General features: G+C 44.1%; 1 protein-coding gene across 8 annotated transcripts in view; it reads right to left on the reverse strand.

Annotated features, from left to right (window-relative positions):
- The window catches only part of LOC117501702, a 145632-nt gene that overhangs the window by 22575 nt on the left and 95417 nt on the right, over positions 1-27640 (reverse strand). For 3 of the 8 annotated variants that reach the window (XM_034160662.1, XM_034160663.1, XM_034160661.1), the window contains 4 exons: positions 27305-27340; positions 25598-25703; positions 8933-9151; positions 5651-5791 (listed from right to left, as the gene is read on the reverse strand). In XM_034160662.1, coding sequence (XP_034016553.1) covers positions 5651-5791; positions 8933-9151; positions 25598-25703; positions 27305-27340 — 502 coding nt within the window. The remainder of the gene's footprint in view (positions 1-5650; positions 5792-8932; positions 9152-25597; positions 25704-27304; positions 27341-27640) is intronic. The other 5 variants (XM_034160666.1, XM_034160665.1, XM_034160664.1 and 2 more) reach the window with 4 other exon arrangements.

The raw sequence follows: 27640 nt of genomic DNA on the forward strand, positions 1-27640 counted from the left end.
CGCCAGCCGACACAACAAAAGTTAAAGTGCGCCAACTTTTTATGTACGCATTACGTGTTGTGTATCTCAGTAAGTGATAATAATGCAAATAACATGCATTTGTCATGCGGTATGCATTTTCTGAGTCCCTCCGTCCATGCCATCGCCCAAAATGACAGATATTTGCCTTTGTCTAACTCGGGTGAATATCTGTCATTTTGGGCGACTGGGCATGGACGTCGGGCCTCAGAAAATGCATACCGCCTGTTGTATGGCTGGGGTGCCTGGCTGCCTTTTGTTTCTGTCTTCTGTTCTCTGTCTTTTGTTTTTCCTTCCAGGTGGCATGCGTTCAGGACTGAGTGGATGTGTGGCTGAGTTATTAGGACCTCACCCTGATCACCTGAAGCTTGTCATGTGCAGCTCGTCAGGACTCACAGCTGTGGTGCATCTTTATGGATTGGGGCATGGTTGCATTTAAGTCTGGAGTACACAGTGTGTATTTGCCAGAGACTCGACCTTGTGACCAGACGGGTGAGATCGTCGTCTAGAGAGCCATCTCATCATCATGGATGCAGAGACCGTACCAGGTTTGATGCCATGGTCTGTGAAAGAGGAGGGGGTGAGGTCTCACGCTCGTCAGCACACTTCCTGAGGTACTTTAGGTTTTGTGACTAACATGAGTACAGTCAGTAAATGTGGTGTCCCTCACACCTTATTATATTGAGCTGTTATGTTAGTCGTTTAATCAGCTTCCACTGCAGTGGAGAATTGAACTGGGTGTTCCATGCCTGCAGGGTGGGAAGCTGATTGGTGATTAAGCCAGGAAGTGTTTGCTGTTTATGTACACCTTTGAGTGGTCTCTCTGTGTGTGGAGTGGTGGACTCACATTATGGTTTCTTCTTTCACAGACTCGGTTGGTCGCGGCCACCTGGGGGGTGTCGGCGGGGTCCTTGGGTCCGAACTGTTCTGGCTCCGGACCGTTTGTGCTGCTGGGAGCGCACCGTCTTTCCACCTCGCCAGACCGCGCACTTATTTGTTATGCACATCACTGTTATGTTTATTAAATTCTGTTATCCTTTGTACCGTGCTCAGCTTATTTTATACTGGGTCCTGTCAAACGCTGGTCGGTCCTCCGCCCGCGTCCGACACATAACACCGCCCTCCAAAAGCATGTTATTGTATTATTATTTGCCTGATCATAAAGATTCCAAAAAGGTATAGTTTGGACTATCTGTGACCGAAGTCTGTGGAGTTACGGGATGAAAACAGCAAGAATGGTGACAAAGGTCAGTGTCATTTTGTACAGGGGTCAAAAGTTAAAATTGCTCCAATTTTGGTAAAAAGTGATGCAAATTATTGATTGAGCTAATCGGATTAATAAATGGAATAGCGCTGACAGTGTTGAATGCTTGGTCTCCAAAGTAAAGGTCAAACAAGGTCTACGTCTATTGGATTCTATGACATGTGACATATGTTACCCCGTAACGTGATAAGTAAGGATGACACATGGTCCAAACTATTCCCTTTTAAAACCATGTTAACTCAACTAGTAATTTGCATCACTTTTTACCAAAATTGGAGCAACTTTAACTTTTGACCCCTGTACAAAATGAAACTGACCTTTGTCACCATTCTTGCTGTTTTTATCCCGTAACTCCATAGAATTCAGCCACAGATAGTCCAAACTATACCTTTTGGGAATCTTTATGATCAGGCAAATAATGTGGAATATTTTTCAATATGATTGGAGTATCTTTTAATTTTGACTCCTGTGTAATTCTTCAATTGACCCCTACCTGACCACCGATTGAAAATTCAAGTGGCCAATCAATTTTTTCAAAAGAGGAGTGTCTGAGGAGTATTTCTGCTGTATTTGATGCTTTTATCACCATTTGCAGGATTCCCCTCTAAATATTCTCTTATCAATCAATCAATCAATCAACTTTTTTCTTGTATAGCGCCAAATCACAACAAACAGTTGCCCCAAGGCGCTCCACATTGCAAGGCAAGGCCATACAATAATTATGAAACACAGTCTACGTCTAAAGCAACATAACCAAGGGATGGTCCAGGGTCACCCGATCCAGCCCTAACTATAAGCCTTAGCGAAAAGGAAAGTTTTAAGCCTAATCTTAAAAGTAGAGAGGGTATCTTATCCGCTGCACTATTAGTTACACATACAACGATAAAACATGCGGGCTGAGGAAAGAGTCATTTGTGCAGACAACGTCTCCGATTCCCATCTGTCCGCACAAGAGCACCCATACATCATTGTAAAAACAACCGGCTCCTGCTGTTCTTCATGTCTGATTTGTGCTCATGGTCAAACCCCGTAAACAGTTTCTGAGCTCAAAGCAAAACCAACCCCAGAGGGGCCACGTAGGTGAAGACTTAGCTCTGCTCATTAACGCCACCACGGGCTTGGTTGCTTTGTTTTATTGCCATACAAACACCTGATTAAGAAGCATTTTAATATGAGCACTGAGGAGGCGTCTGCTTCAGGTCTTGGCACCCCCCACGGGTCTGTGTCTAATAACACCGCTGCATACAGGCTAATCATGCTCACGTTCACTTATTACACCGTGTTAACTGTGGATCAGGTCATGCTTATCCACCTTTAAATTTCTATAAAGGCAATTAAATCCCACCACAAGTCAGTGTGAAGATTGATCACTCTAGTTTCTACCACAGAGGTCACTCGGTTTGGTTCATAAGTATTTATATGATTCTGTCATCTTGCTTCTGTACGCTAACACAATGGATTTGAAATGATCAAGATTTTCTTGTAACATCGACTTTCAACTTTAATTCAAGTGGGTTTAACAAAAATATCCTTCACCACCACAACCCCGACAAGTAGGAGAAAATCCATCCATCCGTTTTCTATACCCACTTAGTCCAATTAAGGGTCACGGGAGGGCTGGAGCCTATCCCAGCAGTCATAGGGTGTGAGGCAGGGTACACCCTGGACAAGGCGGCAGTCTGACACATGGCCATATACAGACAATCACATTCATACCCGCATACACGCCACAAACCTGGGAAGAACATGCAAACCCCATACAGAGAGATCCCACGTGGGAAGTGATCCCACAACCTTCTTGCTGTGAGGCAACAGTGCTAACCACTAAGCCACCAAGCTGCCAGCAGCAGAAAATGGACGACTGAATCATATTAACTATTTAGGAATTACAAGCCATTTTTTGCAGAGTACATAAGTGATTGTACAAACAGAATTCTAAATTTAATGATTAAATCATCCCATTTACAGCCAGGTTTCTTTAGACAAGTCAGGTGATGGATGTTGTAAACTTTATTTACACCGAAAGCAGGTGGATCAGCAGAATAAGAGTCTCACTAGTATATAGACCAGGGTTTGATTCCAGGTGTGCGCTCCAGGATACCTGTCTGTGTCCTTGGACAAAACAAGCAGGTGTAAAGAGGAAGCAGCCTTGGATTTGGAGGTAACCTGCAAAGGTCTGGTTTCCTGTCAAGTTGGAGTTGGTCCACTCTGATCAACTCCATCCTGCCGTATGATAAAAAACCAGCCAAAGAAAAGTAGCTTTAAGGGCCCTGTCATACTCAAAGACACGAAGACTATGGTGCATCCTGAAATTTTGGTGAAGACAGTCACCATGTGATCATAATGGCCAGTGTCCTTTTCAAGCCCATATTTTGTCTGATTAAATCCCTGCCATGTTCTCACAAGCGTCTAACACATTCCCACTATAATTCGTATCACATACAATTCATTCTACAAGTCTTACTTTGAACAATCACATGCCACTGTGTCTGTTCTGTCCTTATTAATACTGTGCCATGCAGTGTACTTCTCCTTTCGTTCTGCAAGTTTTCTTGTGTCTATATGTAGGTTCAACAATAAATAAGTCTGAAAAACAGCTCTCCTGCCAAATGTACCAAATATGCTCCCTGCATGTGGGTGCATACCTTGAAGGAAAACTCAGTTTGCACGGGAAGGTGGGGAAGAACTTTTTTCATTTTCTTGTTTCTTTTTTCGTGGCGTTTCAGCACCATGGACAGCAACTGGCACATCTCACAAAGTAGGACAGCCTGTCCACACCACACTTGTAATATGTCAGTGAAGTCTCTACTAGGTTTAATTACATCATTAATACATCAATGACGTCATTACTGCATCCTCATTAAGTTGTTACTGGATCCTGATTCACCCACATCCTCAGTGTGTATTTTTTAAGCATGTCCAAAGTTCAATCACATCTTCCATGTTCAGGGAAACCAGACCATATCCTTCTCAGTTTCTACTGTGTTCCTGCTATGTTGTATAAGTTCTTATTGTATCTACCCATTTTTTTGTGGTCATAGTGGAAACATGGCTGAGTGTCAGGGAGGTGTAACAGTGATGAGTGAATCCATGTATTTAATTAGTTTGTCAAGTTACCCATGGCCTCTACAAATGGAGGGGACTTATACCAAAACCCAATATATGCAACTATGGAAATTATGAAATTGGACCTGACTGTTATGTGTCGACGCGGGTTGAGGAGCGGACCTGCGTCTGACGGAACCCAGCGCTAAAACAACCAGAAAGCGGTTCCAATAACAAAACAATTTATTTTCCCCCTTTGGTGCATAACAAAGTGTACAAACGAAAACGGCATCAGTCTGGCGGAGTGAAGGACGGCACGCTCTCCAGCGCCCAAAAGGATCGAAGCCCGGCGCTTCTGGACCCACGTTCACCGCCAAACACCCCCCAGGTGGACACGACAAACTGACTCTGCGAAGGATAGAAAAAGTGAGGTAAGTCAGCAGCTACAACTAATATCCTTCAAAAGGCACACACTATCAGCAACACATTCAGGTCTGAATTTAAGCTTTATGTAAATGAGCAGCTTCTCACAACAGGTGGAGGATCATCAGTCCGCATGCCACGGCAGTGAGAAGCGAGCTGCACAATTCTCATCAAGTTCAATATTACTGCGTAACAAAATACCAAGTTACTGTTAACAATTATTCAGATAATCAGTCACCTCTGATGGTGCTGACAGCATGTGTCCCTCACCCTTCCTCCTTCACAGGCACGATTGTGTCCAACCCAGGCGCGGTCCTCAGCGTCTCACAAACGAACATCACAAGATCGAGTTCCCGGCAATCTGCTTGAATCACACATGACTTAAATGCAGAAACGCCATCTCATTTATCTGCTTCAGCTGAAATTCTTTAAGGTTGCCCGTGAGCACCATCCACAGGTGCTGCACATGACGTTGATGAGGGTGAAGGACTCTTCTGCAGCACCTCTCCAAGACAATAAATCAGTTTGCATACCACCTGGAGAGCAAAGAAAAGAAAAGAACACCCAAATGTCCAGCCAAACCCCCCAACACACAACACTGACCTTAATTATTGTGCGCATGACCTGAGTCTGGCACTCTGTGTGTTTGGATTGACTTGTGATATATTTAACCCATTAGAATGTTGATATTGTTGAAGCAGATTCTTAACTCTGCCCTTACCTTGACAGTGTAAGTGGCAAAAGGAGAAAATCACTCCCCGACCTCATGCATTAATTGGTCAGGAGCGAAGTGACATCAGTGGTCACACGGAGGATTTTTTGATATGGCTTTTCAAATGGCTGAAGAGTCAGATTATGTTGATACCTGAAGGAGCTGTAGTCATGTTTGAAATGCAGTACCTCTGCTGGTGATACTCTCCTGGTTGACCTCGCTTAGATGAGCAACGCTGCCTTGGTTCGAGCCGGCCCCCATACTCTCCCCATCCATGGAGTTCCAGCCGAATAGAGTTGCTTCTGAGATTGCAAACTGTTGCAAAATACCTGAAAAAGAGCGGTAGTAATCCTAAACTTCCCAGGTAATCCAGTTTTCAAATGTACCAAAGCAGGATGATACTGTAGTGTAGATGTAAGATCAGACTGGACATGAAAATTCAGTGCTCATTACCTCCACCAAGGAGGTTATGTTTTCGGTTGCGTTTGTTTGTCTGATTGTCAGCAGGATAACTCAAGAAGTTTTGAGCGGATTTTGATGAAATTTTGTGGTGTGGTTGGAAATGACAAGAGGAACAAGTGATTAAATTTTAGTGGTGATCCGGATCACGATCCGGATCACGATGCTAACGCGTTAGCATGGCTATGGAATTTTCAATGTTAAAAGTTAGCATTAAGCAGTTGCAGCTGTCATCACGTTCGGGTGCATTTGTTTTCAAATTTTAATATTTCTTAAATTTATTTTTGTTTAGATATTAATAATCTAATGATTACTATATCCAATTTTAGAGAAAGAGACAAAAAGAAATAGATCACTGTGCCAAGGAGGGAATCTCTTTAGGGTCAGTGACCCTATGGCCTTGTTTAGAGAAGTGTTTCATAAATGTTAAAAAAATTCATATATTTGCAGTTTAGTTGAATAATAAATTGAATTTTGTCTCTTATTTGTTTTTGTCTATAAGCACATGCAATATCAATAATCAGGTGCTCAGATGACAGTAGCTTCTGGGAAAGGTGCAAGTTGCAATAAATGTGATGCCAAGCGCTAAGGATACATGCTATCCAGTCACAGCAAATGAAACTTTTTTTTACTACTAAGCAAACATCATTGTTAGACTTTTTTTAGGTTCAATGATTCCACGGCGTGTAGATGTTATGGCATCAGTGAGGTTTGCATTCTCTGAGTGCTTCTAGTGTATATTTATTATGTCTTCAGCAAATTAGCTACAGCATTGGCAAGCCTATTTTTTTAATAAAGGTTTAATAATCCTACTAAAAATGTTCTATTGAAGTTTGCAAAGCTGAGGTGGAGGATTAGCTCAAATGTGACAACATGATATAACCTGTGAGTATCAGCAAGCTCCAAGTTACAAGCTCACAGTCCCACCCATTTCAATGCACTATGTGCACGCTTAAAGATGTATAGCATCAATGTCTTATTATGTCTGTCAAGGATGTAATAAAATCATGAGTGTTTTTATTTATTTATTTATTTATTTATTTATTTGTCTGTCTGTTAGCAGGATTGCGTCAAAACTACTGCATGGATTTTGACAAACCTTTCACCACAGATACATCCCAAATTCCAATGAAGTTGGGACGTTGTGTAAAATGTAAATAAAACAGAATACAATGATTTGCAAATCCTCTTCAACCTATAGTCAATTGAATACACCACAAAGACAAGATATTTAATATTCAAACTGATAAAATTTATTGTTTTTGTGCAAATATTTGCTCATTTTGAAATGGATGCCTGCAACACGTTTCAAAAAAGCTGGGACAGTGGTATGTTTACTACTGTGTTACATCACCTTTCCTTCTAACAACACTCAATAAGCATTTGGGAACTGAGGACACTAATTGTTGAAGCTTTGTAGGTGGAATTTTTTCCCATTCTTGCTTGATGTACGACTTCAGTTGTTCAACAGTCCGGGATCTCCGTTGTCGTATTTTCCTCTTCATAATGTGCCACACATTTTCAATGGGTGATAGCTCTGGACTGCAGGCAGGCCAGTCTAGTACCTGCACTCTTTTAGTATGAAGCCACGCTGTTGTAACACGTGCAGAATGTGGCTTGGCATTTTCTTGCTGAAATAAGCAGGGACGTCCTTGAAAAAGAAGTTGCTTGGATGGCAGCATGTGTTGCTCCAAAACTTGGATGTAGCTTTCAGCACTGATGGTGCCATTATAGATGTGTAAGTTGCCCATGCAATGGGCACTAACACACCCCCATACCATCACAGATGCTGGCTTTTGAACTTTGCGCTGGTAACAATCTGGATGTTTTTTTTCCTCTTTCGTCTGGAGGACATGTCCATGATTTCCAAAAACAATTTGAAATGTGGACTCATCAGACCACAGCACACTTTTTCACTTTGCGTCTGTCCATTTCAAATGAGCTCAGGCCCAGAGAAGGCGGCGGCATTTCTGGATGTTGTTGATGTATGGCTTTCACTTTGCATGGTAGAGTTTTAAGTTGCACTTGTAGATGTAGTGACAAACTGTGTTAACTGACAATGGCCTGAGGGATCAAAGGTCATGGGCATTCAATGTTGGTTTTCGGCCTTGCCGCTTATGTGCAGAGAGTTCTCCAGATTCTCTGAATCTTCTGATTATATTGTGGACTGTAGATGATGGAATCCCTAAATTCCTTGCAATTGAACATTGAGAAGCATTGTTTTTAAACCGTTGGACTATTTTTTTCACGCAGTTGTTCACAAAGTGGTGATCCTCGCACCATCTTTGCTTGTGAATGGCTGAGCTTTTTGGGATTCTCCTTTTATACCCAATCATGACATTCACCTGTTTCCAATTAGGTGTTCTTTGAGCGTTCATCAGCTTTCTCAGTCTTTTGTTGCCCCATCCCAACTTTTTTGAAATGTGTTGCAGGCATCCATTTCAAAATGAGCAAATATTTGCACAAAAACAACGTTTATCAGTTTGAACATTAAATATCTTGTCTTTGTGGTGTATTCAATAGAATACAGGTTGAAGAGGATTTGCAAATCATCGTATTCTGTTTTTATTTACATTTTACACAACACCACGACTTCATTGGAATTGGAGTTGTAGATATTAGGCCACAGAAGACTCCTTTTCAACCACATCCAGATTCTGGATCAAGATTTCACTTTATATACACCTGGAAGTATTACTTCAAAACTACTTCACAGATTCTCACCACATTTGCACCACAGATAGATATTAGGGCATGGAAGACTCTGGAGGTGATCTGGATCCAGATTGGTGGGCAGAAATCTTGGATTGCTCTTGTTTAGTGATTGCTGTTTAAAAATGTTGCACCAAAAAAAAAAAAAAAAAATCCTAATTGACAGATGAAAGACTCCATCGCAAGGATGCAAAACAAAATCTCTCCAAATGCTGAGGGGAATTGTTGTTTGTTAAATGTGTTTCCTATAATATGTGTGTCCTATAAAGAGTGTTTCAATGTAGTACTTTATGATGTACCTGCAGCAAATCGTGCCTCCTTCTCGCCATCACTTAGGTCGCTGTAGGCATCATTCTCCATCCTCCGTTCCTTTTCCCGTTGCAGGTTGGTGAGGCCGGCGGCCCCCAGTGGCCCGGCAGATGGTTTGCCCCAGCTCTGCCACTCAATCATGTGAGCGACGCGTCCCTGTGCCATGGCGGTGGGCTTGGTCACTTTGTCCTTCATGGAGCGTGTCACACCTACAACAGGTATGTGTGCAGGAGGAGCACAAACAAATACACACCTTATTAAAACAAGTTCGTGAGTTCAGCTGAGGCTCGGGGAGACAGAATGATATGATGCCTTTTGAAATGTAGGAAAATGTAAGCGTGTGTAACTGATCAATAATGTGATGAATACTAAAAGGATTGGTATGGGTATGTACTTTAAATATATGAAAGCATGACAAAGTCCTCAACAATTCTCTTGTTGTTGTTTTGTACATTTAGTTTGTCAAATTTAAATGGGAGATTTTGGGAGGTAAACCTCAATACTTTGTGATAAATTTCTGATTTGAAAATCAATGGCATCAAACGTGCGAATTTATGATATACTGAATTTCTGCAGAATGTTAGATTTAATGATTACACATAACAGCAAAATCAGAAGTTTGTAATTAACACCCACAGTGTTAATTTTAATACAAAGTATACATGTTCACACTCAGCAGTGTTACTGAAAGTGTTGTTTTTAACACAGATACTGTTACAGCTTAAAACGTGAAAATGATTTCCAGGACGAAGCTAGACTGAATCCATACAGACTTTAAAACATTTCTGACAGGTGACAGGATCTAATCTTCCCGGCTGTTCTAGATTGTAAATTTGAACAAAGATGAACAAAGATGACAGCTGAAGAGCTGACGAGTCTGTATCAATAATTAACACCGCTATTCATCTCTAGATAAACTGAACAAACGAGACTTACTGGAGTTTAAATAATTAAAATCAGACATGGAGGGAATGAAAAGCAGTCTTTGGAAAGCGTTCAATGTCAAACATCTGCCAAATACGATGCAGACATACGAGTGAAACAACAGTTAGGCTGATCGGTAAACTCCAACAGGTATGGACACAAATCCTGAAACCACCTTCAAGGTCCGTAGAGGACAACTTACAGGGCGAGTTATAAATAGAAGCAGTTTTGTCCCCAAAAAAGAAAATCTCATTTGAAATTGAAACATTCCCTGCAGGCTAATCGGGGTTGGAAACATCCATCCATCCATCCATTTTCTTCAGCTTTATCCGGAGTCGGGTCATGGGGGCAGCAGCTCAAGCAAAGCCGCCCAGACCTCCTGATCCACACACACCTCCTCCAGCTCCTCCGGGGGAACCCCAAGGTGTTCTCAAGCCAGCCGAGAGATGTAATCCCTCCAGCGTGTCCTGGGTCTTCCCAGTGGGACGTGCCCGGAGCACCTCTCCAGCGAGGCGTCCAGGGGACATCCGGAAAAGATGCCCGAGCCACCTCAACTGACTCCTTTCGACGTGGAGGAGCAGCGGCTCGACTCCGAGCTCCTCCCGAGTGAACCGAGCTCCTCACCCTATCTCTAAGGGAGCGCCCAGCCACTCTGCGGAGGAAACTCATCTCGGCCGCTTGTACTCGCGATCTCGTCTTTCGGTCATGAGCCAATCTCATGACCATAGGTGAGGATCGGAACGTAGATCGATCGGTAAATCGAGAGCTTTTGCCCCCTACTCAGCTCTCTCTTCACCACGACAGTCCGATACAGCGACCGCATCACTGCAGATGCTACACCGATCCGTCTATCGATCTCACGCTCCATCCATCCCTCACTCGTGAACAAGACCCCGAGATACTTAAACTCCTCCACTTGAGGCAAGGACACTCCACTACCTGAAGAGGGCAAAGCACCTTTTTCCCGGTCGAGAAACATGGCCTCGGATTTTGGAGGTGCTGATTTTCATCCCGGACGCTTCACACTCGGCTGCAAACCGCCCCAGGGCACGCTGAAGGTCCTGAATTGACGAAGCCAACAGAACCACATAGTCCGCAAACAGCAGAGACGAGATTAGGTGGTTCCCCAAACCAGACCCCCTCTACACCCTGGCTGCGCCTAGAAATTCTGTCCATAAAAATAATGAATAGAACCGGTGACAAAGGGCAGCCCTGGTGGAAGCCAACGTGCACTGGAAACAGGTTTGACTTACTACCGGCAATGCGAACCAAGCTCCTGCTGCAGTCGTACAGGGACCGGATAGCCCTTAGCAAAGGACCCCGGACCCCGTACTCCCGACAGGGTGTGCCGAGGGACACGGTCGAATGCCTTCTCCGGATCCACAAAACACATGTGGACTGGTTGGGCAAACTCCCATGAACCCTTGAGCACCCGATGGAGCGTTGTAGAGCTGGTCGGTGTGCCGCGACCAGGACGAAAAACACACTGCTCCTCCTGAATCCGAGGTTCAACCATCGGTCGAATTCTTCCTCTCCAGTACTTTGGAACAGGACCTTACCGGGGAGGCTGAGGAGTGTGATCCCCCTATAGTTGGAACACACCCTCGGTCCCCCTTCTTAACACAGAGGAACCACCACCCCCGGTCTGCCAATCCAGAGGCACTGTCACACCCGATTCGCCACGCGATGTTGCAGAGGCGTGTCATGAGAAGACAGCCCCACAACATCCAGAGACTTAAGGTACTCACAACAGATTTCATCCACCCCAGGAGCTTGCCACCGAGGAGCTTTCTAACCACCTTGGTGACTTCGGCCCTGGGTACTGGATGAGTCCGCCCTCCGAGTCCCAGTCTCTGCTTCCTCTCGGAAGACGTGACGATGGGATTGAGGAGATCCTCGAAGTAGTACCCTTCCACCGCAAAGCAACATCCCCAGTCAGGGTCAACAGCTCCCCACCCACACCGTAAACAGTGCTGGTGGAGAGCTGCTTCCGCCTCCTGATGCGTCGGACAGCTACCCCTCTAGCTGCCACCTTATCGTGGTGGGGGAGTTTGCGACACAGATCCTAGGAGCTATGTTGTCGGGGGCTTTGTGCTCCCTGTAGGGTCTCCCAAGGCAAACAGGTCCTAGGTGACGGGTCAGACTAAGGGCAGTTCAGAACCTCCATGACCAGTAAAAGATCAAGGACCATGACGTCACCCGGTATGGCGGAAGCCGGGGTCCCACCCTGGAGCCAGGCCTGGGGTTGGGCCTTAGCCCATGGGGCCCCGGCAGGGCTCAGCCCGAAAGAGTGACGTGGGCCCGCCCTCCTGTGGGTTCACCACCTGCAGAGAGGGCCATGGGGGTCGGGTGCAGAGAGGATTAGGTGGCGGTCGAGGGCGGGTGGCCCGGCGGGTTGGAAACACTAATGGAATAATACAAGAAAAGGATGAGGATGGTGTTTGTACCACAGGTGTTCAAACGTAAGGAGGATCGAAAACAGGTTTATTTAAACTGCACCACACAGCAGGTTAAAAACACACACACACACACACACTTAAAGATACAGTGAAATTGAAGATGGGGTAGTTAGCTCCAGAAGGCAAATCCCACCACCTCCTCCCGAGAGGAATTTTGTCAAAGTTAGACAACCACCTGCAGTCCTGGGTACAGTTTAACAGTCGAGTGGTGTGATTTTCTGGTTGTGATCCAGCGACCGACCTTGGCAACTGGACTTGTACAAGTGGACGCCCTTATAACATCTGGCTGTAGGAGGTCAGTGGTTTATTGTAGGAGATGATGATGGACCTCATCTCTGTTCATGGCGTTGCCAGGACTTACACAATACACAATACCAAATTCTGTAATCAGGAACCTGCTTGCTTACACCCCTGTTCCACAGGACACCTTCTATTACGATCCCCCATGATCCAGGAAAAGTGCAAAAACGGGATGAAACGGTTTACTCCGGCTTGCTCCTATCAGGCTGGTTATAAGTGCAGACCTGGCAAGTGGCTCGCTTATAAAGTGCATACCTGGCAACCCGTTCGAAATCAAAAGTAAAGCTGCATCCGGGTGCATCCTTGGTCAGAACTGCAAGAAACACTGCTTCTGTTTCAGCTTTACATTTACTCCGATGGAGCACAATCAAACACTCTTCAAGCTGTACTCACCAGGACTACCCCATTTAAAGATGTCTGAACACGATTGAAGCTGTTAAAGGACATGTCACACTGAAATCATAACAATTTAGATTAGGCTGTTAGTGACCATCCGCGATATACCGGTGTCGCAGGACCGAATGGTCTCCCCCCTAAAAATTGGTCCACCCTGCCTTCACTGCATATGCATCATTAGGGACCACAGCTGTACATCTGAGACTCTGTCTCTCTCCACCCAAAGCGATCAAAGGTAATAATGGATTATTAACCAGATGACCAAGTAAACCTCTTACATGTTTCTAAAATCAGTTTTAAGCAGACAACGAGGCGATAATCAGCGAGTCGTTACTGTAATGACGTAGGCGTCAGAGTCTGATGTGCCTGCAGGCCCCCTGATTGCGTCCCCCGTCTTTTATTATGACATACTGCTGAATTTATGTAAGCAAAGCTTCAGATATCTGTTGCTGAGATAAATAATGACTGGTGTGCAGCTTAAGCAGAAACGAGGTGATGCTCGGAAATGACGCTGCTGAGCTCCGAAATCACACGTCTGCAGTAAAGGCAGGGTGGACCTATTTTTAGGGGGAGCTACTTTTTACAATTCTGCAACCGGTTTCAAAGTATATGGCATTTGCTACAAACAGCTATGGAGACTTCCAAAAACAAAGTACTCATGAGTACTGATTTTTCTGAATGTTTCTGACGGTGTTTACGGAGTTTTGAGGAAAATGTCCCAGTGCACTCTTGAATGGACTGTAGCTGCTAATGTTAAGAATGGAGCCACAGATTAATTACAAAGTTTACATAAGTGTGATGTCATGTCATGATGACTCGCTTTTAAGTGATAACTGTTCATTTTGATGCACTCATGGCAGAAGACTTGGTGCACGTGCATCTACCATGAACGCAGCTTGTTAAAAACAGTTTCTGCTAGATGCTTGGCTTTGCGCATGCTTATAAGTGTTGTCATCAGTATAACTGTGAAAAATCTAAGAAATACACCTTTGTGATCAGACAGACTGAAAAACATCAGAGAGGTCCACGTGCATGTTAAAACAGCATGCTGCTCTGCACACATCAAGATCCAAAACCGACAGACTCTCTCAAAGTAAAACAAAAATATAGCCTACCAGCTCCACTGAGGAGAAAAAAATACAAAAGGGGAAAAAACTGAACAGGGTACTCACCCACTTGTTGAATGATTTCCAAGATTAATTATGTAGAGTCCACTCCACCAAAGAGTCCCCAAGCACAGATGTGTGCCATCACCAGCAGGAGAACAATGTTCAGGTCCACTACAAGTCCTCACGTACAGATCGTGCATGACCGCCAGCCGGAGAATAATCTCCGACTGCAGCTCTGCTGTCAGCTTCTCAGGTTCTCTTACGATTCTGGGACATTAGATAGAAAGTCCATTATCTCCTAAAAATAAGTCTCCTGATGTTTCCAATTTAAGAAATACATCTGCAATTTCAGGTAGTCTGTAAAACAGCGTTGTGGAGACATTCCATGTCCACGTTCACGGCGGCAGTAAAATAGCATCCTGTGACACAGCAGCATCGGCACACATTAGATTAGAGCCCGATCGATATGGATTTTTTGAGGCCGATGCCGATAACGATATTTAGATAAAAAAATGCTGATAATCGATAAATTGGCTGATTTGCCGATAGCCGATAAATCAGCCAATTTTTTTTTTTTAATGAATAAAATGTTCTTTTTTGGACCCTTAACAGAAAAGGTATGAGCTAAAAGCTGAAGCTTTGTCCTCATATTGATTAATTTTATAACAGCGAAGAATTTTCAAGTTCAAAAAATGCAAAAATGCAATTGGAGCAGTTAGCTATTCAAACGGACCAACTAGTAAGATAGCACTCCTGAAAATGATCTTTGCCATATCACGTGAGGTAAATCTGCCCTACGATTGGATTTTGCAAAACCATGTGACGGAGAACCAATTCAGATTGGACACTCACATTGTGCATGTCATCACACATCTTCTATGAGGAGTACCAAGATGGTTGACGGTGGATCGGACGTCCACGGAGCTAACTTTTCAGCAAAAAAAAAAGTAAGGTTCTATCTCATATCATTAAAAAGTTATATACAATTTAGTAAAGCTTGGTCCCAGCCGTCGTTAATGGCGAACGGCAGTAATTCCCATAACCCTTCCGGATGACCAGTGAATCTGAATGTTTCAACCTCTTAGCAGTAAATAAAAGTTTTTCATGCTAGAAATAAGGTCTACACAACGTGGGCTTAATAAAAAACGTGACCGACCCAATGAAGCACATTTGACACATTACTACATAAACCTAGTTAATCAAACTGAGTTGAACTGAAACGGGATAAATGTGGGGTGAATGTAATCGCAAAGTTATTACAAACAACATCCTTATGAACTTTACTTGTATGCTTTTGTCAGCCAATCAGTGTAGTGTGACGGCAAACTAAGGGGGCCAGTGATGAACACGAGCAGGAGTGTCAGCAGCTCTCAGTTGAATGGAGTCAGAGCTCCATCTACTGGACAAACGTGCAAGGACAATGTACATTGCCGACACAAACATTATTTCAGTAACTGTTCTGTTTATGAGAAATTATCGGCGTTCTATCTGCAAAATTTTGGCCGACAGTGAGTACTTTGAAAAGGGCTTATATCGGCCGATAATATCAGCTGGCCGATATATTGGTTGGGCTCTACATTAGATTCCAAAATCTGACACACTCTGAAAAATTATATGTTTTGCGGTGAAGTGTGTCATCTCCTCTCTGTACAGCCTCTGTACATCCGAGCCATAACTTTCAAATGAAAGCTTAGACGCTTCGTTATCGGACATAACTGCATTAGTGTCACTCTGCCTGACTGCCACACGGTGAGAAATGCGAATAAGACATTTTCTGGTAATGCACTTGTTAACTTGCTCAATGAGAGGCATAATTAGCAATAAAATACATTAAGGGACCGCTAATTATTACAGCATTTATGCGGATAGACTTAGAACCATGAATACTTTGATGGTGTGTTGCTAACTGGGATGATAAATAATGTGTGACATGTCCTTTAAGACAATGAACATCCAGACGTGACTGCATAATGAAGACGATTTGGTGAATCAGGGTGAAATCGTTGAGCAGCTCGAAAATTTCATCCCGATTTCAAAACTGGTGCTGATGATGGTCGTAACTACTACGTATACCAAGTTTGTTCAAGATTGTCAAAAGATAGATCAAGAAGTTATTGTGATGCTTCAAAATGCCAAGATTTGCTATTCAGGATGAAATGGGAAGGAATGGCGCTCTGTGGAATAGGCCTATTATACTGCAGTTCGTCTGGGGAGATATTTTAAGGCCATCCAACTGTTTCAAACTGAGCTTCGGGAACTTTCCTGCCTTGGTTACTGGTCTGGCATTGCCACACTGACTCACTATATATATATATATATATATATATATATATATATATATATATATATATATATATATATATATATATATATATATATATATATATATATATCGGTGGCAAGGCTCCTGGGGTGGATGAAATCCGTCCTTAAGTCTGTGGATGTTGTGGGACTGTCTTGGCTGACAGGCCTCTGCAACATCACGTGGCGAGTGTCTCTGGATTGGCAGACCGGGGTGGTGGTCCCAGGGGGGACCGGAGGGTGTGTTCCAACTATAGGGGGATCACACTCCTCAGCCTCCCCGGTAAGGTCTGTTCCAGAGTACAAGAGAGGAGAATTCGACCGATGGTCGAACCTCGAATTCAGGAGGACCAGTGTGGTTTTCGTCCTGGTCGCGGCACACTGGACCAGCTCTACACGCTCCATCGGGTGCTCAAGGGTTCATGGGAGTTCGCCCAACCAGTCCACATGTGTTTTGTGGATCAACCGTGTCCCTCCTGGGGTCTGGGGTCCTTTGCTAAGGGCTATCCGGTCCCTGTACAACCGCAGCAGGAGCTTGGTTCGCATTGCCAGTAGTAAGTCAAACCTGTTTCCAGTGCACGTTGGCCTCCGCCAGGGCTGCCCTTTGTCACCGGTTCTGTTCATTATTTTTATGGACAGAATTTCTAGGCGCAGCCAGGGTGTAGAGGGGGTCTGGTTTGGGAACCACAGAATCTCGTCTCTGCTGTTTGCAGACGATGTGGTTCTGTTGGCTTCGTCAAATCAGGACCTTCAGCATGCACTGGGGCGGTTTGCAGCCTAGTGTGAAGCGTCCGGGATGAAAATCAGAACCTCCAAATCCGAGGCCAAGGTTCTCGACCGGAAAAAGGTGCTTTACCCTCTTCAGGTCGGTGGAGTGTCCTTGCCTCAAGTGGAGGAGTTTAAGTATCTCGGGGTCTTGTTCACGAGTGAGGGACGGATGGAGCGTGAGATCGATAGACGGATTGGTGCAGCATCTGCAGTGATGCGGTCGCTGTATTGGACCGCCGTGCTGAAGAGAGAGCTGAGTAGGGGGGCAAAGCTCTCGATTTACCGATCGATCTACGTTCCAATCCTCACCTATGGTCATGAGATTTGGCTCATGACCGAAAGAACGAGATCGCGAGTACAAGCGGCCGAGATGAGTTTCCTCTGCAGGGTGGCTGGGAGCTCCCTTAGAGATAGGGTGAGGAGCTCGGTCACTCGGGAGGAGCTTGGAGTCCAGCCACTGCTCCTCCACGTCGAAAGGAGTTGAGGTGGCTTGGGCATCTTTTCCGGATGCCCCATGGATGCCACACTGGAGAGGTGTTTCGGGCACGTCCATTGGGAGGAGGCCCCGGGGAAGACCCAGGACATGCTGGAGGGACTATATCTCTCAGCTGGCTTTGGAACGCCTTGGGGTTCCCCGGAGGAGCTGGGGGAGGTGTGTGTGGATCGGGATGTCTGGGCGGCTTTGCTTGAGCTGCTGCCCCCGCGACCCGACTCTAGATAAAGTGGAAGAAAATGGATGGATGGATGGATATATATATATATATATATATATATATATATATATATATATATATATATACACACACACACACACACACACACACACACACACACACACACACACACACACACACACAGTGGTGGGCACACTTCCGATAATCCGGTAACAGATAATTATCGAAGATAATGTTTTCATTATCGGATTATCTTTTTAGATAACTTTAAAAACCATTATCAGACTAATTATCTTCCGATGAATTGTCATCTGATAACTTTTAGACCAATAACGTAGTAAACCAAGCTGAACAGCAGCAAACATTTTTAAAATTTAAAATCAGTTGATACCTATCTGTTGAAAGTTTCCTAAGAGATGTATAGTTCTACCTTCTGCAAACAGAAGCGAGCTAGTTTCATGAGAAACCACTCTACCCTCTGCAGGCAAAGAAGAACTGGTCACACAAAAAAAAAAAATCATTTTCTTTAACACCATACTGATACGCTGGCAATATCACCCAAGTCATCCAGAGGCATACATTTTTAACTTATGGTTCAAATTTTAACCAAGCTAATTTTGGACAAGTTATTTAAAATTACTATCATGTCTGAAGTTTTAAGTGAAGTGAAGTTTTTAGTGAAAACATCAGATATATGTTTTAGTTTTAAAGTAATGTGCTAATTTTTAAGGTTTTGTGAGCACATGCTGTGCCCAGTAGTGCATTATGGGTAATCTCAGTACGTTCACGACAGGACAAATGCATTTCAGACACTCTGTTCAGGCTCCACGGACAGCAGCATTAAACTCTAGTGCCTAAAACTCTTGTGAATAAATTCTCTGGGTTTATAGACGTTATTGTATTTGCGTTTGTTAAATTCCACGCATCTTAAATCAATGTAGCAGACACGGATTATCTGGAATTTTGTTTTGGCAAGTTTTCAAGGCCTCTACTGCCATCTACTGGCCAGTAGTGTTCATGGCAGTATTCGCCCTAAGTACTAAGCGTCTGGGCAGTAGTACATGGCAGTGTTCTATTTATTTTTACCCCGGTTATATCAGATGGTTGTCAAATCAACTTTTTGGCTTTGCAAATGGGGTTTTTTTTTTTTTTACAAATTACGAGGTCTGTGTGAAAAGAAACGGACCTTTTTATTTTTTTTAAAAACTATATGGATTTGACTCACGTGCGATTACATCAGACAAGCTTGAACCCTCGTGCGCATGCGTGAGTTTTTTCACGCCTGTCGGTTGCGTCATTCGCCTGTGGGCAGGCTTTGAGTGAGCACTAGTCCACCCCTCCCATCGGAATTCCTTTGTCTGACAACTTGTTGAGAGACTGGCGCTTTGCTTTATCAAAATCTTTTCAGAAACTGTGAGGCAGATCCAACTGGACACCATTCGAGAAATTCAGACGGTTTTCGGTGAAAATTTTAAGGGCTGATGAGAGATTATGGAGTGTTACTGTCACTTTAAGGACTGCCCACGGAGCTGGACGGCACACCGTGCCCCGAGCCGCCGTCGTCAGCCTGTTTCGAGCTGAAAACGTACAAATTTAAGCCTCTGTTGACCCAGGACGTCGTGAGAGAACAGAGAAGTTTCAGAAGAGGTCGGGATCAGCAATTTATCCGGACATTCCACTGTTAAAGGAGATTTTGTAATGAAAGACGTGCGGACAGATTCGCGCGTCGGGACACAGCCTCTCATCGCGCGTCGCCACATGAAAACACCTCCGTGTTGATAACCATTCATAAGATTTAGGCGGCTTTCGATGGCTTTCAGTCGAGTGAGTATCCGAGAAATTGTTTAACAGCTGGCCCTGTTCAAACTTGTCCTGTAAGGCTTCCAACGGAGGTGTTTTGCTGTGGCGCCGCGCCATGAGCGGCTGGGTGCCGACGCGCGAATCTGTCCGCACATCTTTCATTACAAAATCTCCTTTAACAGTGGAATGTCCGGATAAACTGCTGATCCCGACCTCACAGTTTCTGAAAAAATTTTGATAAAGCAAAGCGCCAGTCTCTCAACAAGTTGTCAGACAAAGGAATTCTGACGGGAGGGGTGGACCAGTGCTCACTCAAAGCCTGCCCACAGGCAAATGACGCAACCGACAGGCATGAAAAAACTCACGCATGCACACGAGGGTTCAAGCTTGGCTGACGTAATCGCACGTGATTCAAATCCATATAGTTTTTAAAAAAAATAAAAAGGTCCATTTCTTTTCTCACAGACCTCGTAAGTTTAAAAACAAAACAACAGCAGCAAAAAACATTACAAGACAGCTCTGCAGTGTTTGCACATGCACAGTGCGAGCGGTTAGATGCTTGTAGCTCTTCAGCAGCCAGACCAGAATAATATCAAACAGGTTTGATTTTCATTCGACCATACGATCGGCAATCAGGAGGTGGTTGTGAGATGTTGAACGCAGCTTGTTACTCCACATCATAAAACGTGCGCATGTTTTATGATGTTGTAAAACGTGCACTCAATATTGTGTTGACACATAAATGTTGGCTTTACACTGTGCGAGTTTTGGCCCTTTTTCAGATGATTTTTCATTCGTGTGAGAAATTTTTGGACGAGTTTCAGGTTAATCGCGCGTCCTGCATCGTGTAGTGTACATGGAGTAACAAGCTGCGTTCAACATCTCACGACCACCTCCTGATTGCCGATCGTATGGTCGAATGAAAATCAGACCTGTTTGATATTATTCTGGTAATAAAACATGCGCACATTCTCTCCACATGCAAAACATTTTGCAATGACACTTCCAGGGCTCCCTAAAAATGCCTGTTTTTACAAATAAAAAATGGAATATTTTACAAAAGCACATTTATCTGTAAACACCAACACACGACACACGTCACATTAACGTGTTGGTTTACATAATGAATGACTGAACCAATCAGTGTTTAGCGGAGGCACTTTTACCCAGCATCCTTTGCGATCTGTCTATGTTTGTTACAAAACCTCAGAATTAGTGCATTATTCAACATTAAAAGATATGTTATATTTTAACTTTGTACAAATGACAGAATTGACATTAATGGAGTTATTCTATCAGTATTCACACAAAACCATAAGTCAGGATGCCTTTATTTTTCAAGACCTCCGCCTGACCGGAGCATTGTGATTGGTAGAGAGCTGGCTTTATGGCTGCTCTCAGGGTGCTTCAGTGCTGTAGCTGTGTAGCTTCCAGAAAGGGGCAGTATGTTCAAACATAGAAGTGCTGACTCATTGTTTGGGTCTTTTGTCACTTTTTATGTTTCCAAAAGTGATCGTGGTGTTTAAACTCAAATTCAGCTTGTTATCAGTTGCAAATGTACTAGAGACAATACTGGAATTTATCGGTTATCTGTAACTTCCGATACATTTTTGGGTGGTTCATCGGTTTATCTTTATCAAAGATAACTTTTCAGTTATCTGATTATCTGTTATCAAAGTGAATATATATATATATATATATATATATATATATGGCTGCAATACCTTCTGTAATTGCATGTTTTATTATGCATGTTTTGATAGTATGTCCAAAGAAGATGGTCACCTTGCTGAGTCTGGTCTGCTTGAGGCTTGTTCCTGTCATAAAAAAAAAAAAACAAACACCTGAGGGAGTTTTTCCCTGACCACTGTAACCAATGTGCTTGCTCATGGGTTGGGTAAGGTCTAGTTGCTACTCATGCATTGCATTTTGAGGTGACCTACGTAGACTTGGGTTTTAATCCTGCTAATCCTGCCTGTCTCTGTCTTTGGACAAGATACTTAATGTGGATGGTCTTAGTCCACTCAGCTGTAAAAAGGGGTACCAGCATTGGTTGGGGAAGTAAATGTGAGGCATCACTGTAAAGTGCTTTCAGCATCTGCTAAATGGAAAAGCACCATAGAAATCCTTCGAGCTATGTTGTGATTTGGCACAGTAGAAATAAGGTGAATTGAATTCCATACTGTCTCACCTGACCCGACCTGGAAAACAAGACAAGTATAGATGAAGTTCTTATGTCAATGTTACTTCTTGTTTTGTTTGGGGGTGTGAAGGCCAAGTGGTCAGTGCCCTTGTTTCCATCACAGAAGGTTCATGGTTCAACACCACCCATGGCCTTTGTCCACCCAGTGTGTTGTCCCTTCACGATGGGTATCCAGTGTCAAACTTGTGCCAAATCACCATATAGGTCAAAACAGATCCATTGTGGCTTCCCCCCTTAAAAAAAGGAAAAACCTGAAAGAATTTACAAATGACTTTTTTTCAGTTCCACTTAAAAAGAACCACTTTGGCGTGTTATGTTCTACGTAGAACTGTACACAAGCATCTCTTCTGGAGAAACACAGATCTGATCAGTACGGACAAGAGTCTATTAATGACTTCAGCACAGTTAGCCACGCTGGTTTAATTTCACTGTGACTTCAAGCGTGACAGATCACAAAGAATACAACACAAGAAAAAACAAAAGAAGACCACCAACGTGTATTCAAACACAGCACGAGCACGTTCAAGTTACAAACACGCTTCCCAGCACACCTGTGGAGATGCTTCCTTAAATTAAAGTAAGTCCTCTCACTTACTTTACTCTTTGAAATCAAAGCTCTGATTGAATTTCCATCAATGACTCAATGTGCTTGTCATTGACAACTTCTGCTGATATCGATGAGAGAGCGAAAGAAGGGAAGGGGCACCCACAGGGCAGCCATGTTGGTTCCAAGCTCCTCCCCCTCATTTCCAAGAGTGAAGTTATCTGCTGAGGCCTCTTTTGATTTCCAAAATCTGGAAAAGGTGAAAAGATAATTCTTGCTTTTTCCAAGTGTCAGATGATTGTGTGGCCAGAAGGAAGAGCAGAAACCAAGTGAGTTCTGAGACAAAAACTGTTTAAAAAAGAAACAAAACCCTAATGCCGCGTTCACACCGAGCGTGACGCGAGCGACTGCAGCCACAGGTTGCCATGTAATCCCTATGTAAGGACGCGTTTTGGCGCCAAACCACGCAGCGCGACGCAATGGAGGCGAGTGAAGCGACGCGAGTGAAGCGATTTTGAGCGTTTTGCGCGTTTGTGGCGCGATATTGCGACGCCTCACGTTGCACTGCCCTCCTCCCCAAGTTCAAAAATCTGAACTTTTTCGTCTCGTCGCGCCGCGATGACCAATCAGGGACTGAATATGTAGTGACGTGGAGATGTCTGGAGTTTGACTGAAGATGTGAACATATCCTGTATCTGGTAGCAGCCTGTGAGCAGGACTTATGTCTCTTTTGTCCTTTATTTCACAATCATGACAGAGTTGTTGGAGCGAACAGCAGCACCACAGCAGCGGGGAGCGGAGTTTCTTTTTATTTTTATTTTACGTGCGCACGCGAATCGTCCTGGAGATTATTTTACTTATTAACTACACACCTGTATAAAGCAAATGGTGACTGGTTTCTAAACACAATTATGACAGAGTTTTTGGAGCGAGCAGCAGCCCTACTTGCAGCAGCGGGGAGCGGAGCTTTTGCCTTTTCTTTGTTTTTTAATGTGCGCATGCGAGCAAATTGTCTGTAGAGAATATTTTATTAATTAACTACACAGATGTCAAATCAAAATCAAAATCAATTTTATTTATATAGCGCCAAATCACAACAAACAGTTGCCCCAAGGCGCTTTATATTGTAAGGCAAAGCCATACAATAATTACGGAAAAACTCCAACGGTCAAAACGACCCCCTGTGAGCAAGCACTTGGCGACAGTGGGAAGGAAAAACTCCCTTTTAACAGGAAGAAACCTCCAGCAGAAACAGGCTCAGGGAGGGGACCAGGCTCAGGGAGGGGATGTGACTGGTTTCTAAACACAATTATGACAGAGTTTTTTGGGGGAAGAGCCAGCTGCAGCAAGCAGCTGAGTTTTTTTTTTTTTTTTAATTGTTTATATGTGCGCGCGCGAACGGGACAGTTGATCCTCAAACTGGGTCCCGCAGCGGTGGAAGGACCACTGAAAGCGGCCGTCACCCAGACACAGCTCCTGCAGCAAATAATGATACTCTCTGTATTGGGAGCTTTTCACAGCAACTCGCTCCGTGTGATCAAGGTCCGTCATGTTAGCTTGACTGACAACCGGAGCCGGCGAGCGGAATGGAAGCTCCTCCTATTTGATGACGCACCGGGGCGAATTTTCGCAGCGAAAGTCCACCCAAGCAGAGCGAGACACCGGGCGAAGGAGGCGCGTCCGTCGCCTGGCGACCCACGCAAATTTGTAGCGTCTGATTGCGCCCGGTGTGAACGCGGCATAAGATGCGTTTTTAGAGTAAAAATTGTAATAGCTGTCAAATTTGAATGTGAATGCAGATTTCATGACTTTGAGAAGTTAGTTTTATATCTACTATTTATCATCTACTATTACTACTACTACTAATAATAACAGTCATACTTGTGTAGTTATATAATAATGAATGCAGGGCTGGCCAATTTGGGATCTCAAAGTCACACAATCCCTTTGGTTTTAGCTGCCATGGCAACTGACAAGTTTCTCTGTTAATTTAATCAATTGAGTGCCTATTTTCTGCAAAATAAAACATTAAATTGTAATATAATTTTGTGTTTAGTGTATTTTCTGGAGCGTGAGATCGATAGACGGATCAGTGCAGCATCTGCAGTGATGCGGTCGCTGTATCGGACCGTCGTGGTGAAGAGAGAGCTGAGTAGGGGGGGCAAAGCTCTCGACTTACCGATCAATCTACGTTCCGAGCCTCACCTATGGTCATGAGATTTGGCTCATGACCGAAAGAACGAGATTGCGAGTACAAGCAGCCGAGATGAGTTTCCTTCGCAGGGTGGCTGGGCGCTCCCTTAGAGATAGGGTGAGGAGCTCGGTCACTCGGGAGGAGCTCGGAGTCGAGCCACTGCTCCTCCACGTCGAAAGGAGTCAGTTGAGGTGGCTCAGGTATCTTTTCCGGATGCCTCCTGGACGCCTCGCTGGAGAGGTGTTCCGGGCACGTCCCATTGGGAGGAGGCCCCGGGGAAGACCCAGGACACGCTGGAGGGACTACATCTCTCGGCTGACTTGGGAACGCCTTGGGGTTCCCCCGGAGGAGCTGGGGGAGGTGTGTGTGGATCGGGAGGTCTGGGCGGCTTTGCTTGAGCTGCTGCCCCCGTGACCCGACTCCGGATAAAGCGGAAGAAAATGGATGGATGGATGGATGGATGGATGGATGGATGTATTTTCTGCAGTACAGGTCACACTTTAATTTTTTTTTGGCTATATTTTAATTCCCATTAAAAGGCAGGGGTGGTGGCCAAGTGGTTAGTGCGCTTCGTTTCAGTGCGGAAGGTTCCTGGTTCAAATCCCACCCCTGCCACATTTCTCCATGTAATGTTGAGTTGCATCAGCAAGGGCATCTGGTGTAAAACATGTGCCAATTCAACATGCAGATCTGCCTTGGATTTGCTGTGGCGACCACGAGTGCAAACAAGGGAGCAGCCAAAGGGAATTACTATTTTTAATTCCCATTTAACTGGTCAAAAATTGTTTTTCCCACTTGGCTTCTGCAAAACTCCGGCACCAAATCACCATCTTAATGTCACAAGAAAAGAACCCAAAAATTATCCTTTACACATGAAGGAAAAGACCTGTTTGTCCTCAACAACAACTTGACCCTTGACCCGGCGTGGAGCATGTGGAGGCAACATGGGGGCATATTTACCATCTAGCAGCACAGACACACACCTGACACACCTGACAGAGACGACTTAGCCAGGGCACCAATCCCGTACGCGTTGGTCGACTTCCTCTTCAAACGAGGCAGAATGGAAGTTGTATCCTCCATGGACAACTAAAGACACACGGGAAGGTCAGAGGTCGAGAGGCGTATTACAACAGGAGAAATTATTAATCAAAGTATAAACACAATTAGAAGAAACAGAAAGTGGAATAAATGAAAGTGGGTGAAGGGTTAGGGTGAGATGACTGAAGACTGAGAAGCAATTTGAAAGAAACGAGGAGAGTTTTAATAACAGAAAAAGGAAGGAAGATTCATTTTTTCAGCACCTCGGAAGTGGATTACGGAGACGAAACGTAAATTGATGACTGATGTCATAATCATAGCAGGAAGTAGAATCCTTATGAATGTCTTAACGGGTTAATCACTTGATTTTTTTTTGTGTGTGTGTGTGTGTGTGTGTTGGAGAGGTGTTGTGTGTATGTGTGCAATACATGCAATGTGACATACATACACACATCTACATTTTTTATATTTTTCTTCACATCACATTTTCTGGCAGTTTGAGTTCCTCAAAAACAAACCAAAAGTAATCTTGATTAAAACTTTCCATCATACACATCCTGTGAAAATCAGATCCAGATATTTTAATAGAAATCTTTTATCACTTATAATTTATTAATTGTGCCACCAAATTATGTCAAAAATGCAAGATATCAACAGAAAGCCAATAACAACTTTACAATTTGCAAGGGGCAGAATGTGGATAATACAAACATTTAAAAAATCCATGGACCTGCTTTGTACCTCTCCAAGCTGCTGACTGGATGGATGGCATCCCATCATGCACTTGGTGAGTACACTCACTTGATGTGTACTTGTATTCATCAAGTGAGTACAAGTGGAGTTGGTGAGTTCAATCACCATAAAAGTGATGCTGTACACCATTCATTGACTGGTGACTCTTGTACTGTTAGAAATTTTCTTTTAGTGCAAATTCATATCTAAAGTTGAATTCAGATGTGAAAAAGCAGATGCCCAAAACTCCGCCCACTGCTGCACACGCAAACAGAACCCTCTGTGATAATAAATGCATGAATGCTGATGGGTGAAGCAATAAAGGAGCGTCACATTCTTTCATTTGCCAACCTTTTGTGGATGTGGTGTGTTGCAAATGTCTTCTGTGGGCGAATGCGTGACGCTGTATGTAGCCACGCCACACCAAAAGTTCAAACTGACCGACCTTTGGCCATGTACTGTGCTGACCTTTGAGTGCACAGCCGGCGTGACCATGCAGCGCACAAACCTGTTCATAATGTCTTTACTTGTGTATTGAATAGTGTGTTAAGATTTTCTGTATTGATACAAATATAGTGCACTTTTTTTCTTCAAAGTGAGAGTGCTGAAGGTGCAGATCAGTAACCGTCGTATTTGCAGCACAAAGTGGAGGTCCAGCTGTAGATGAGATGATCCTACTGCAACCTGTTATCTCTAACTCTGTGGGTTTGAAGCCGAGAGGACAGTAGATTAACACACGGAGGAGACGGGTGACAGAGTTCACCCCGGGGGGGTAAACAGCTGACAGTGGGGGATAAACTACAACGTCAATTACGACCTCACAGATTAAAACTTGCATTGTGTTGGAGTGACGGAACGCAAAACAACAAGAAGGATGAGTAGGGGAAACATGAAGGAGATTAAAGAAGGAGACTTACATTGATTCCTTCCCAGGAAAACTCGGCACGGCCATGCTGGAGGAGGGAGACGAGAGGATGGCAGGAAGGAGACCAACAGTCAGGAACAGACAGGGCAGAGATTTTACTAGTGGTGAGTTGATTCATAGTACAAACACACAATAAGATGGACACACACAGGGTTTAGCCATGTAAAGTTCAACACGTGAAGGGGGCATGGCTAGAAGCTTGGTGACAGGCTTTTTCAAGGCTGAGCTAATAACCAAACACAGACCTCTCAAGTCTGTGAGGTTAAATTATTCAGGAAAGGAACCCATTCCTGGAGGTCACCTGTCCTGTATGTCTTCTGTGGGTACC

This window comes from Thalassophryne amazonica, chromosome 20 (genome assembly GCF_902500255.1).
Source record: "Thalassophryne amazonica chromosome 20, fThaAma1.1, whole genome shotgun sequence".
Lineage (NCBI taxonomy): Eukaryota > Metazoa > Chordata > Actinopteri > Batrachoidiformes > Batrachoididae > Thalassophryne > Thalassophryne amazonica.